Source organism: Nanorana parkeri, unplaced genomic scaffold (assembly GCF_000935625.1).
Source record: "Nanorana parkeri isolate BGI_ZX_2015 unplaced genomic scaffold, ASM93562v1 scaffold563, whole genome shotgun sequence".
In the NCBI taxonomy this organism is placed as follows: Eukaryota; Metazoa; Chordata; class Amphibia; order Anura; family Dicroglossidae; genus Nanorana; species Nanorana parkeri.
The window spans coordinates 350149-364265 of NW_017306831.1; the positions used below are offsets into that span (position 1 = coordinate 350149).

The following is a 14117-nucleotide window of genomic DNA, read 5'->3' on the forward strand; positions in this document are numbered from 1 at the left end:
TTTGGGCTGCATGGGGTTGGAGGAAGGGGGGGGGGGGGGTCTAAAAAGTTGAAGGGATGTCACCAGGACATGTAACACACTGGGCTTCACCCCACCCTCGGGCCATACTGAAGCGATGTCACCAGGACATGTAACACACTGGGGCTTCACCCCACCCTCGGGCCATCCTAAGGTAAGAATAAGAAAAAGTCATGTGACCAAGAAGTGACGGGTTAAAATAGGTGTTTATTCCATTTTTTGATTATTCCTCTGCAAGTTAGTTGCTGATGGTGTTCTGTATTGTATATACTGGGGGAAATTCCTGCGTTTACAACTAAATAAAAAGAAATAAAATGGTCGATTACAAGAGTCTATATGGGCAGAGGAATGCTTTTACACGACTTAGTTTACATACATACACCTTAAATTACCCTAAAGACAAAGAGAACATAAAATATAGACAGGCTTGCCCTGTCTGCCTGCAAGATCATCAGTGGGGCCTTCAGCCATAAGAGTGTCAAGTCAAACCTGTTATTATGACCCAGGAACCTGTAAAATAAGACTGTGAGTACTTACCCCACCCGCTGCCGGAATGCCCTTGTTCAGTAGAAATTCCAGGAGTTGCGATCTCTTGGGTCTGATGTAGCTCTCACTGGCTCCTCTTGCCGACCTCTCTGGCATTACAGGATACATGGAGGTGATAGGAAGGGAACTAGTGAGAGCTGCGGGGGACCTCTGACCACTCCGTTCCCGATCTTCTGCTTTCCAGGGATTCTCCTTTCCCCTCTCCGTTCCTCCAGCACTCATTGTAGGGACAGGCAGGGGAGGGGGCGGGCTAAGCTGGCGCTGGCTCTAGAGAGGCAGAGCCAGCTGTCAATCAGGCAGCGGGGTGGATTCTGACAATATTACAGGGATCCTTCCTGGCTGCAGTGCGGCTCTGCTCTATCAGCATACAGCGGGCATTTGAGATTTGGGTCACAGGAAGGCATTAGTAAATGTATTCTGTGACCTTCAAAGGGAACTAATGCCTAAAATGGTTTGGCCATCGTTCTCTTTTAAGGCCACCCATTCATTGGAATGGGCTGCCAATGTTCCAGCTTGGCAAAGTTGGATATGCATCATTTTTTCTGTGCACATGGTAGTGTGTTGTGGTGCGCTGCAACATTAAGGGGTGTCTTGGGGTGCTAGTCAGTACAGCATTGCACTACATCCATTGCAGTAACCTGTGCTTTCCCATGTGTTACCACAATGCAACACACATTTGAATGGGGGGTCCTAAGATCTAATCTCTTCAATGTGGACATAGGCTGCATGTTGAAGACTTACATAAGTGCTAACCCTTTACTCTGTCTAAAGGTTTGGTTGAATTTGAGTCCCTGGATGACCGTGTCCATATCTCCGGCTGATGACCGTCTGTTGGGTATCCTTAGACCTCATAGGACCGTTCTTAGGTGACAAAGCAACCGGACTGGCTTGAAAAATAAAATGTGTGTACTCGCCTTAATATCCTTTTCTCTGCGTTCATCGGAGGACACAGCAGCCGCCCCTCTGGCTTTGCTGTTGCACTGCAATGCCGTTTAATGAGTTTTTTTCAAACAAAAAGGGGGGTCTTTGTAACTGTACCTAGTGTCCTATTCCTGCAGGGGGCACTATACCCAGTAGGTGATTATCTAAAGGAAGGTCAAGCAAATTCCAGCTGTGGTGAATCTACAAATTCCATCATGCATCTGCCTCCGGGAGTCATGCCTGTGGCTATCAAGAGTCTTGCAATACCCAATAGGATTAGTAGTTGCACCGCAGCTGGAGGGCCGGAGTTTGCCTGCCCCAAAGCAAAGCTGTGTCCCCAACAAACGAGAAAGACGCTATTATTATTTGCCGCAGTGCCAGGAATGTGTACAAGGAAGGCAACCCCTCCTGTGTGATCCTGTATGACCAGCCTTCCTGTGTGGCTCATAGGCCCCATTCACACACGAATCGGCCGGCACGTACAGCTTCGTGCTGCGTGCTGGGCCGTACCAAACAGCTGCCGGGACGTACAGGTGCTGCGTGTGATTAGTACGCAGCCCCCATCCTTCTCTATGGGGCTACGCGGCTGTACGCCCCCCTACGCTCACCTCAATTGCAGGTCCGTAGGGATGCGGTTTTTCTGGCCGGGACGCATACAGGATCCATTCCGGCGGCGTATGAATACGATCACCCGCACCCCTACGGACCTGCAATTGAGGTGAGCGTAGGGGGGCGTACAGCCGCGTAGCCCCATAGAGAAGGATGGGGGCTGCGTACTAATCACACGCAGCACCTTTCCTTCCCGGCAGCTGTTTGGTACGGCCCAGCACGGAGCTGTACTGCCGGCCGATTCGTGTGTGAATGGGGCCATAGACTTTGCCTGCAGCCGCTGTGTCGCCATAAACACAATGTGGTTGGATTTGGGCTTTTTGACTGTTAGAACGGCGAATATTTGTTATTTTCAGGGGCGTTCATTTTGGGGTTTTTTTATATGTGAGAGTTCTAGAGCCGTTTGGAAATCATTTTCTGAGTCATACTTAATAGTCGGCTTCTTCCTCAGGAAGCGAAGGTGAAGTCGGCGCTCATTTGTGTGTTCGCTAAGTGTTTTAGGATAAGGCTTCTATTTCTGGTGCTCGTTGAGTGCTTTCTGAATGCAAAAAAAATGTACATTTGGAGCCTTAATGTATACACAGCTGTAATATGTCATATTGAAGTAGCTGAAAACCCAGTTCACGAAAATCTCAGAGAAGCTTTAACATGGTAAAGAAGAACTTCGAGCAAATCAAACCTTAACCCTTGTAATGGGGCTACCCGGGCACTGGAAGGGTACACTGATCGCTTTGTCTAGTGAGCTACAATGACAGAGTTATACTCACCTGAACCACAGTCCCTTCAGCCTCTCTCCTCCTCCGCTTCAGCCATTGTGCATCTTAAAAACCCAAAAAAGCCTTTCCAGTTCATTGTTCCACATTATCAGGGTGTGGCGTACTACTGCGGGCCCATTAGCCTATGGTTTTTGGATTGTATGCCCCTCCAGCGTCCTCACGTCCTATACACTCTATAGGATGTAATGACTTGCTTGGTCCTTAGACTGCTGGAGCAGATGGGGAGCGAGGGTGAAGGGACCGGCCTAACAGCCAGCCGGGATCACATGGCGGGTGAGTATAACTGCGTTATGTTGGCTCCCTGGACAAAACGCAGTGCAGGGGTAGCCTCACTACAAGGGTTAACATTTCATTTCAGAGTTCTCCTTTAATGTCGGTTTAAAAGTCATTTTTTAATCTGCAACTTTCATTAAAATAATCCCTGGTGATCCTGCCATGAAGGTCCTTGTTCAGACACTTCCTTTTATAGGGTGACAACACTCTGTCCCTGTCTGCTAGTTGTGCTCCTGAGTTGTCACATGGAGCTTCCGATGGGGAGTACTAGTGACTCTGCAGATGCACATTACACAGACATGGTCCACTGTTGTCACTGTCGGGGAACCCGCTCTGAGAAATGCAATGCAGCCATCGATCGCTGGAGTGCATGTGGGGATGTAGGGAAAGCCTATCCCACCTCAACCTAACCACTGAGCTATCACATTCTCAAACAATTCATCCCCACACAGCTACCTCCTCACGTATCACTTCCCTCTCCCTTTTAGATTGTAAGCCCTCAGGGGCAGGGCCCTCCTTACCATCTTGTCTTGAATTGTATTGTGATTGTAACGTCTTCCTTATATTGTAAAGCACTGCGCAAACTGTTAGCGCTGTATAAATCCTGTATAATAATAATGTAGACAGGAAGTGGCTGCAGGAGAGCGCAGAAAAGGATGGAGAAAAGGTGATGAAGGTGTTTAATTTCAGTCGTTCATGGCACCAAATGTCATATTTGAGACCGCGGTGGACAAATGACGATGGAACTCAGGAGCCGGTCTGTCCAATCCAGGAGCCAGCTGGATATGTATAGGAGCCAACTCCATTGACAACAGCTAGAGAAAACCTCAAACGTTGGTCGCCCGCTGTCATTTTTAAGGAGCGTTGGCGACCCGGCTCCTGGGATTTGTCCGGCCCTAGATGAGACTTTCACCATTTACTGCCTTTACGTTCACCTAAAAGATTCACCTGCAGTATATGTTTGCTGAGTGTCAGATTCACTTCTTACATGTCATTTACGCGCACGATCTCACAGGTTTTTCTCTTCTCTTCCAGGTTGCCTTATAAATACTATTTTGGTGGAGTCTCGGCACTCTCCCCCGAACAGTACATGAAGATAAACGGATTTCCCAACAACTACTGGGGCTGGGGCGGCGAGGATGATGACATCGCCACCAGGTGAGTCCCGCACGTGAAAAGCTCAGCTGTCCTCTGCGTCAATCGCTTTGTCCTTTCGGCTGCCGTTTTCTTTGTGTCACAATCAGTCACTTGGAGGCTTTCTCGCGGTTGCACAATGCTGGAGGAGCTTAACCTTATCTGCAATTGCCGACTCCACCTTTCATTATGTTTTAAGTCACATTTCACATAGTTTCTCTACAGCTAGCACCCGCCTGTTTACTTTACACGTCTTTCATGGCATTCATCTTGACATAAAGCCGGCTTCTTCAGATAGTTCTGGAGTGCCGTCCTTTTATTAGGGTTGGGGACATTGAGCAGGTCCTGTACATTTACCTCATTAATCATTACTTTAGAGACTCTGTCACTTTCCTCATTTAAAGTATAAAAAAGAAGAAAGGAACGCCAAACCAAATGATGAAACTGTCCGAGTTGCTTTTGATTGTTCATAATACGATCATAGCATAAAACAGCCAACGCATTTCGGGAGACAATCAATACTCGAGACAATAGAAGCTTGTTTCCATACGTACATATGACTATATAAAACTAGTTATTGTCAAAAGTTCCTAATGTTACCACCACATTGGAGAAAAATCAGCGCGTAGGCTGCGTATATTTTATTTCAAAATGACGCTCTGCCTACTGCTTGTGCGCAATTATTATTGTTATACAGGATTTAGATAGGTTTGCTCGGAGAACTCTCTGCATTACCCAGCCCGGATCTTGTGGCATCACGTGGCTGACCTGATTCACTGTGTAATGGTGCAGAGAGCTCTCCACGCTATGGAGGACCACTCAGCCCGGATCTTGTGGCATCACATGACCATCCTATTTACTGTGTAATGCTGCAGAGAGCTCTCTGCCTCATGGAGGACCACCCAACCCAAATATTGTGGCATCACGCGGCTGACCTGATTCACTGTGTAATGGTGCAGAGAGCTCTCCACGCTATGGAGGACCACTCAGCCCGAATCTTGAGGCATCACATGACCATCCTTTTTACTGTGTAATGCTGCAGAGAGCTCTCTGCATCATGGAGGACCACCCAGCCCGGATCTTGCGGCATCACACGGCCAACCTGGTTAAGTGTGTAATGGTGCAGGGAGATCTCTGCATAGTAGAGGACCACCCAGTCCCAGACCTTGGGGTATCACGTGACAGACCTAACTCACTGTGTAATGCTGCAGAGAGCTCTCTGCATCATGGAAGAGGTGTGTATTGAACGCACTCTAAAGAGTGGTTACTTGGGGGGAGTTTTGTGTGTTCAAAATTGGGTGATGCTGGCGTGCTGCTCTTTGGTAGGCAGGTGAAGGTGTCCTGCAGAAGAACTGGAGACAGAAAATCCCACACGAGCGCCACAGCCTAGCACAATGGATATGGCAATGTAATGTTTGAGAATAACAATGGTGCATTCACTGAAGTATTAGGCTTGGAGAAAAGGATAACATGCAACCACAAGTGTCAGGCTGTGGAAGAAGGTTCTGTTTGAAGACCTCTTGGTGGTATGTAGCTGATGGCGATGTATGTGCCTCAAATGGGACAACATTAGCAGAAGAAAAAGCAGAAAATAGATATAAAGAAGCTGAAATTGCACTCACATGGAGGTGTATGAGAGGGAGCTCATCTGATGTCTGGTGTACAGGCGAAGCCGCGGTGGAAGGTTCATCTACTGTCCTGGGCGGTGGGGGAACAGCAGCTTGGTCCAGTGGAGAGATGTCTTGGAAAGATAGCTGCCTTTCCAATTTCATGCTAATGTTGTGTTCCCATTTGAGGTGCATACATCACCATCAGTTACATACCATTAAGAGGTCTTCGGACAGGACAGGACAGAACCTTCTTCCACAGCCTGACACTTGTGGTTACGTGTTATCATTTTCTCCAATCTCAATACTTCAGTGAATGCGCCATTGTTATTCTCACACATTATATTGCCATATCCATTGCGCTAGGCTGTGGCGCTCGTGTGTTTTCTGCATCATGGAGGACCTCCCAGCCTGGATCTTGTGGTATTACTTGGCCTACCTGAAGATTTAATCTATATAATAGCATACAAATACAGGCTCAGGGAACATTCGCTGAAGGGAGGGAGTGCGGCAAAGTGCAGTGCCCCGAGTTGGGCTATTACGGCATTTTAAGAGGCGGCTACCCAATTTAATGCGGGATTTCTCTTTTCTGAATCTTGCAGAGTTGCACTCAGTGGTCAGTTGATATCCCGGCCACCGGTTCGCTATGGAAGATACAAAATGATAAAGCATGGACATGACAAAGGCAACGAGCAAAACCCGAAACGGTAAGAGGAAGGACTGCGCTGAGGGACGCATTTCCCCAGTGGATTACACTCGACGCATTGCATGTTTGTGTATGCTCTGCGTAGGCCCCATTCGCACATCCGAATAGATCCAGACAGCGGATTCCTGCTGCAAGAATCGCAGTTGTATATGAACATCTGAGGCCAGGAAACCTGTACAGCCAACGATAGGCTGACAGGAGCCGTGGGTGTCCACCGATGTTCGCATGTGGTCACCAGCGGCTAAGGACAGATATGGAATCAGCTGGACAACTGTCCTCAGCCTCACGTAACTGCTGGCGGGGCGGACTATGATTCCAGCTGCGCGTATCCACTGTCCATATCTGTATTGACGTGTGAATGCGGCTTTACAGCAGAGGTAGGCAAACTCTGACCCTCCAGCTGTGGTGAGACTACAAATGCCATCATGCCCGTGGCGGTCAGTGTTGCAATGTCCAATGGGATTTGTAGCTGCACCACAGCTGGGAGGCCGGAGTTTACTCCTTACAGCATCTACCTGCTTATATCATTCTCAGTGTTATAATATGAGGGAGGAAACTATTGGAAAAGACAGCAAGTCACACAAAATGATTATGCAGCGATATGTGACCCTCGCAGTTTCATGGCCGCGTCCTCTCAAAGGTCAGCCAGCTACTGATGCATCAGCGGCCCTGTGTGCCTCACGTCAGCGACTCCCAGGGGCCACATGTTATTGGGTCACCGGTCTCCAACTAGTTCCTTCGTGGTCACAAGCTCGGGTAATGTGTTTAAGATTCCTGCTGAGAGGGTGAAATATGCGGTTAATCTCTTCATCCTCTACTTGTATGATGTTGTGCAATAATCACATGACAGGTTAAGGTCTGACCTACTGGTCTGAGATCTGCTAGAAATTTCTAGAGACTCCAAGTTCTAACAAAAGACATAAAGCTGAAATTTTATCTTATATTTAGATATTTATTTATTACTTTTACGCACTTGCTGTATTTTAATGCATTCATCCAGCCACGGATATACACTATATTGCCAAAAGTATTGGAACACCCCTACAAATCATCGGATTCAGTTGTTCCGTGACATTTCCTGGCTACTAAATATTCCGCGGTCACCTGTTACTGGGATTATAACAAAGTGGAAGCAACCGGGAACAACAGCAACTCAGCCAGGAAGTGGTAGGCCGCGTAAAATGACAGAGCGGGGTCAGCGCATGCTGAAGCGCACAGTGCTCAGAAGTCGCCAACTGTCTGCAGAGCCAATAGCTACAGACCTCCAAATTTCATGTGGCCTTCAGATTAGCACAACAACAACAGTGCGTAGAGAGCTTCATGGAATGGGTTTCCATGGCCGAGCAGCTGCATCCAACCTTACATCACCAAGTGCAATGCAAAGCGTGGGATGCCGTGGTGTAACGCACGCCGCCACTGGACTCTAGAGAAGTGGAGACGTGTTCTCTGGAGTGACCAATCACGCTTCTCCGTCTGGCAATCCGATGGGCGTGTCTGGGTTTGGCGGTTGCCAGGGGAACGGTACTTGCCTGACTGCATTGTGCCAAGTGTAAAGTTTGGTGGAGGGGGGATTATGGTGTGGGGTTGTTTTTCAGGGGTTGGGCTTGGCCCCTTAGTTCCAGTGAAGGGAACTCTTAAGGCATCAGCATACCAAGACATTTTGGACAATTTCATGCTCCCAACTTTGTGGCCACAGTTTGGGGACGGCCCGTTCCAATACTTTTGGCAATATAGTGTATCTCCACATGACAGCAAACCAAGAGGTCATACTTCTATATTTCCACCTCCTCAGACCGGTGGCTGGTATATACTCACTGTTTTCCTGGCCGCCAGTCTCAGAACATCCCCTATGTAGCTCCTTCATATGCGATCGGTTGACTTAATTGCATTGCTCCTTGCTGCAGTGGATGGATTGGGGAAGCTCAGACTCCCACTCAGCAACTCGCCCCTCTGACTCCTAATTTACGCCCATCGCTGCTACAATTCCCATTGCATGATGGCACTTGTAGTTTGTTACAACCAAGCGTGAACATTGGCGTGATGTTAGCTCTTCCCGCCTTTGGGGTACCCGGGCAGGCATATCTGCGGTTTCTAAATAGAAGCAAGCAAGCGTTCTTGCGCAATGCGGAAATGCGTGCATGATTGCATGCATCTGAACGAGGCCCTTGAAAACTATATGCATGTCTAAGAAAACTCTGACCACAGGGTGACAACAAAACACTGCACTACAGGACAGTGTTGTCACTCTTTTAACCTCTTGCCGTCCGCCCGTAGTAAAAAAACGGACGGACGGCACTGCTGCATCTGCGGGCACGCACGGGCAGAAAAGACCCGATCAATGCACACACCCGTTACCGGGTGTTTCACATATAGGCGATCAGCGGGTCCATAGCCCGCCGATCGCCTATATGTGCTCGTTCGCGGCAAAATGTTTAACTCCCCCACCCCCATGTTTACGTGCCTATAAACGTAAATACGCGTCCGGTGCCCCAGCGCGCAAAAATTACAATTGCGCTACACATGTTACATATCGCCGCGAACGTCGCAGTGAGAGCAATCATTTTAGGGCCATCAATCACTGATAACACTAAACTGATGAGCGGTAACAGCTTTTAAAGCGTCGCCTATGGCCAATTTTGGGTATTATCGTTTTTTGAGGTTTCGCGCGCACGCAATTTTAAGGCTTGACATGTTTGGTGTCTTTTTACCCGACGTGACCCCATCTTTTATATTTTACCAAAAAATTGGGTAATAATAAATGTTTTATCATTTAATATAGGGGAAACTGTGTTTTTTTTTTTTTTTCCTGCTCCCAAGAGCTAAATGGAGCTGACACAGAGAGGAGAACAATGTGCACGGGGGGGAGGGGATTAAAGAGACCCTGTTGCGTTTCCATATCTGGGTAAAGAAGAACATATTTACTTAAAGCGGACCTTGCATGGCAAACAGAAGTTCTGCTTTTTATGCCCGCCCCCTTCGCTCCGTTGCTGCCAATTACGTGAGATTCTGAGTGGCTCAAAAGCCGTTGAAGTTGACTGATGATTGATTTGTCTTTGGCCAGCTTTAGTATCGAGTCCACAGGCTACGTGCCACCTAGATCCTTGCCTTGTTCTTGTCTTTCAAGCACCTCCTCAGACGTTGCATGGCTACAGTCTACACACGTAGCGTGCTTTGTTCTGACTGGATGGAGTTGGATTTCTTTGGTTTTTCCCCAGTGCATTCCTCCGTGCTATAAGGTTTTGGCTGGGGGCCCATGACTCAGCTTATTGTTCTCTCCTTAGATGTTTGTTCTGGTCACTTGTGTGTTTAAGTAAAGTTGGTTTTTCTAATGCCCCAATACGACTTCAACAATAGGAATCATTCCTCAGAATCGCATCATCGAGTTGTTCAATGACCAAGTTTCTGGATGACATTGCGGGATTTATTGTTCTCCGTTAATCTCTAGATGTTGAAATCAGAACAGTCATCCATCCGTTGTGCAATCCCGGCCATTCTGATGCATTCATGACATCTATCCATTGTACAAAGGGGTCACAGAGGTTATTGGAAGTTTGTAACGTGTAGGTGGTCCAAGACTACTATCCATTGTACAAAGGGGTCACTGAGAGGTTATTGGGGTGTATTGGAAGTTTGTAACGTGTAGGTGGTCCAAGACTGCTATCCTTTGTACAAAGGGGTCACTGAGAGGTTATTGGGGTGGTATTGGAAGTTTGTAGTGGGTAGGAGGTCCAAGACTGCTATCATTGTACAAAGGGGTCACTGAGAGGTTATTGGGGTGTATTGGAAGTTTGTAGCGGGTAGGAGGTCCAAGACTACTATCATTGTACAAAGGGGTCACTGAGAGGTTATTGGGGTGGTATTGGAAGTTTGTAAGGGGTAGGAGGTCCAAGACTGCTATCCATTGTACTTAGGGGTCACTGAGAGGTTATTGGGGTGTATTGGAAGTTTGTAGTGGGTTGGAGGTCCAAGGCTACTATCATTGTACAAAGGGGTCACAGAGTTTATTGGGGTGTATTGGAAGTTTGTAGCGGGTAGGAGGTCCAAGACTGCTATCATTGTACAAAGGGGTCACTGAGAGGTTATTGGGGTGTATTGGAAGTTTGTAGCGGGTAGGAGGTCCAAGACTACTATCATTGTACAAAGGGGTCACTGAGAGGTTATTGGGGTGGTATTGGAAGTTTGTAGTGGGTAGGAGGTCCAAGACTACTATCCATTGTACAAAGGGGTCACTGGGAGGTTATTGGGGTGTATTGGAAGTTTGTGACTGGTAGGGGGTCCAAGACTGCTATCCATTGTACAAAGGGGTCACTGAGAGGTTATTGGGGTGTATTGGAAGTTTGTAGTGGGTTGGAGGTCCAAGGCTACTATCATTGTACAAAGGGGTCACTGAGAGGTTATTGGGGTGGTATTGGAAGTTTGTAAGGGGTAGGAGGTCCAAGACTACTATCCATTGTACAAAGGGGTCACTGAGAGGTTATTGGGGTGGTATTGGAAGTTTGTAGTGGGTAGGAGGTCCAAGACTACTATCCATTGTACAAAGGGGTCACTGGGAGGTTATTGGGGTGTATTGGAAGTTTGTGACTGGTAGGTGGTCCAAGACTACTATCCATTGTACAAAGGGGTCACTGAGAGGTTATTGGGGAGCTCCATGCTCCCTCAGCACTGCCGATACGAGGGAGATCTCCCTCTGACCGGAAGTTCCAGTATCGGAGCGAGTACGAGTGGTACCTATCTCAATACTCGGTATCGGTGCATCCCTAACGTAATGCTAAAGAGCTTTAAAAGCTTTCAGACTGCAATTCAATCCTCTCACCGTTATCCCATTTTCCATCACAGGTTCAACTTGTTGACAAAAACCCGGCGGACGTGGCGACAAGACGGCATGAACGCTCTCCAGTACAACTTCCTGTCCAAGGAGCTGCATCCTTTGTACACCAATATCACCGTAGACATTGGCTCCGAGAAAGGGTTCCGACCCATGACGTGAGATCCGACCTTCCTCCCGCCCCAACCAGATGTGCCCTATTTTGTTCCCACCCCGAGCGTCCTTCCAAGATGATGAGCAGGGACTCAACATGTGGACAATAAAATGCAATATATATGTTTTTTTTTTTTTTTTCTTTACACTTTTCTTTTTATAGAGATCAACAAAAGGCTAAAAAACCAAAGATTGGATACAGTGTTGCTGGACCCGCCGTGACGTCTCCTGGTGTCCCCAGGGTTTGGATTTTATAGTTACAACACATCCCCCTCCACCTCTGGGGTTGGTCCCCCAGTAGAATAGACTTGTGCACACGGCTTTGCAAGACATCTCTGGGGGCCCCGGTGATTTGTTTTTCTTTCCTGTCACTTCGTGAAATCAGATTTATTTTTTTTATAAAATATATAGAATTCTTTCAATCTTTTCACAATCGGGCAGATTTCAGAGGGCTTGTTGCACGAACTTCCTTCCAAGTGGACTGATGAGGCTCAAACTTGAACTTTTTCAGAGTCAAAGAAATATTTTGCTCCTATGACAATTTCATTTTTTTTTTTTTTTCCTTTTTCTGTTTTTTATTTTTTTTTCCTTGCATTTATTATGGACAATTTTTTGTTTTCTTTGCCGCACATTAACTTATCCGAAAAAAATCATAGAAGGTATCACACAGACGCTTGAATGCAAATGGATCAACAACCAGTATTAACTTTCTATCCAAAGTGCCTTTTTAATGCCAATAATGTGTGAGGGTGGGAAGAAACCCCGCCCCCCAAGGACTATGGAAATCATATGCTGAATGACTTTACTAGAGCGGAGTGGACAAGATGGTCTTACTCAAATGTGAAAATGTCAAGCGTTTCTGAAATAAAAATCTATACGTTGGAATGTACCTTGGAATAAAAGTTTTTAAAAATGTCCCCAGGAGGAATACAAATGGAAAAAAGCTTTGGCTGCTATACTCACTTTCTCTCTGGAGTTGTGCCCGCCTGCAGTACCTCTTTTCTGCCACAAGGTGTCCTCAGTCTTCCAGGTTGAGTGAGGCGACAGCGTCACTCATCCATATGACTGAGGATATACTTTAGCGCAGGGGTAGCAAACCTCCGGCCCTCCAGCTGTGGTGAAACTTATATTTAAAAATATTTTAACGGATATGAACAATAGAAACTATTTTGAAAGTTGAGTTCTCTGCTCCCCCCCCCCATATCAGAATTTGGCAAAAAGACATTGTTTAGCAGTGCTCCACATAGGCAAACCATATATACTTTGGGCTCACCCCATGGAGGCACCCCTGTATGTATTTTTTGCCTATTTTTGTTTTACACAAATCTTCAGGCTGGTCATACGTCCAGCGTGGTCCTCAAGTATACAGATACAGGACTCCCCTTCCGAGGATGAGTCCATGATACCCTAAAGCAGGGGTAGCAAACCTCTGGCCCTCCAGCTGTGGTGGAACTACAAATCCCATGAGGCATTGCAAGATTCTCACAGCCACAGACATGACTCCCGGAGAGAGATGCATCATGGGATTTGTAGTTTCACCACAGCTGGTGGGCCGGAGTTAGGCTACCCTTGGTCTACAGCATGTGTGACCTAATGTTCCTCTTGGTCAGGGCATCCGGCAGTTTCCGTTTGTTGCCCCCATTGCAAGGTGGAACAATAAACGGTATGGGCACGGATGTGTCACATGTGCGTTGACGTGTTCAGGAGAGGATCCGTGCAGTGGATCTTCACCTCATCACCTTGTGGGAAAGGGTCCTCAACTTCCTGTCCTGTAGAGAAAACCTCAGGTGTCCCCATGTGAAGAGCTCCCCTATATTCCTATTCTGGTGACAACTCAAAATGTTGGATTTCAATTGCAGTGACCATGGTCACCAGGACAAAAAGCAAAGTTAAATTTAGGGATGCACCGATACTGGTATTCCGGTATCGAGTACCGATATATATTTCTTTTGGTACTCGCCGATACCAAATACGGAGTACCGGAAGTCCCATTCAGGAAGCGGCGTGTAATGACTCGCCCCCCGGCTTCCTGATTAGCAGGGCGACCGTCACCATGCTTCTCGTCACTAAGTGAAGAGAAAGCATGGAGCCGGCTCTCTGACCAATCAGGAAGCCAGGCGCCCAGCTTCCTGATTGGCCAGAATGCCGGCTCCTTCGTCATGAGGTGACGAGGTAGCATGAAGCTAGCTTCCCGGCCCATCAGAAAACCGTGCGCCTAGTCATTACACGGCGTCTGGCTTCCCGATTGGCCAGCTTCCAACCGATCAGGAAGCCGGGCAGCGTGTAATGATGCGCTGTCCGGCTTCCTGATTGGTTGGAAGCTGGCCAATCGGGAAGCCAGGCGCTTCATGATTACACGGCACCCGGCTTCCTGATTGGCCAGAAAGTCAGCTCCATGCATTCTCATCACCTAGTGACGAGAAGCATGGGGACGGCTTCCCTGGTAATTGGGAAGCTGGGTGGTGAGTCTTTAAACGCCGCACGGCTTTCCCGGCAAATCAGGAAGCCCGGTGGCGAGTCATTACACGCCACCTGGCTTCCTTAATGGG

General features: G+C 47.6%; 1 protein-coding gene across 1 annotated transcript in view; it reads left to right on the forward strand.

Annotated features, from left to right (window-relative positions):
* LOC108791634 (beta-1,4-galactosyltransferase 3-like) overlaps positions 1–11734 on the forward strand; it is a 40409-nt gene extending 28675 nt beyond the window's left edge. The window contains exons 4-6 of the mRNA XM_018562174.1: positions 4179–4301; positions 6487–6591; positions 11427–11734. Coding sequence (XP_018417676.1) covers positions 4179–4301; positions 6487–6591; positions 11427–11577 — 379 coding nt within the window. The 3' untranslated portion in view covers positions 11578–11734. The remainder of the gene's footprint in view (positions 1–4178; positions 4302–6486; positions 6592–11426) is intronic.
* Positions 11735–14117: the final 2383 nt, after the last annotated feature.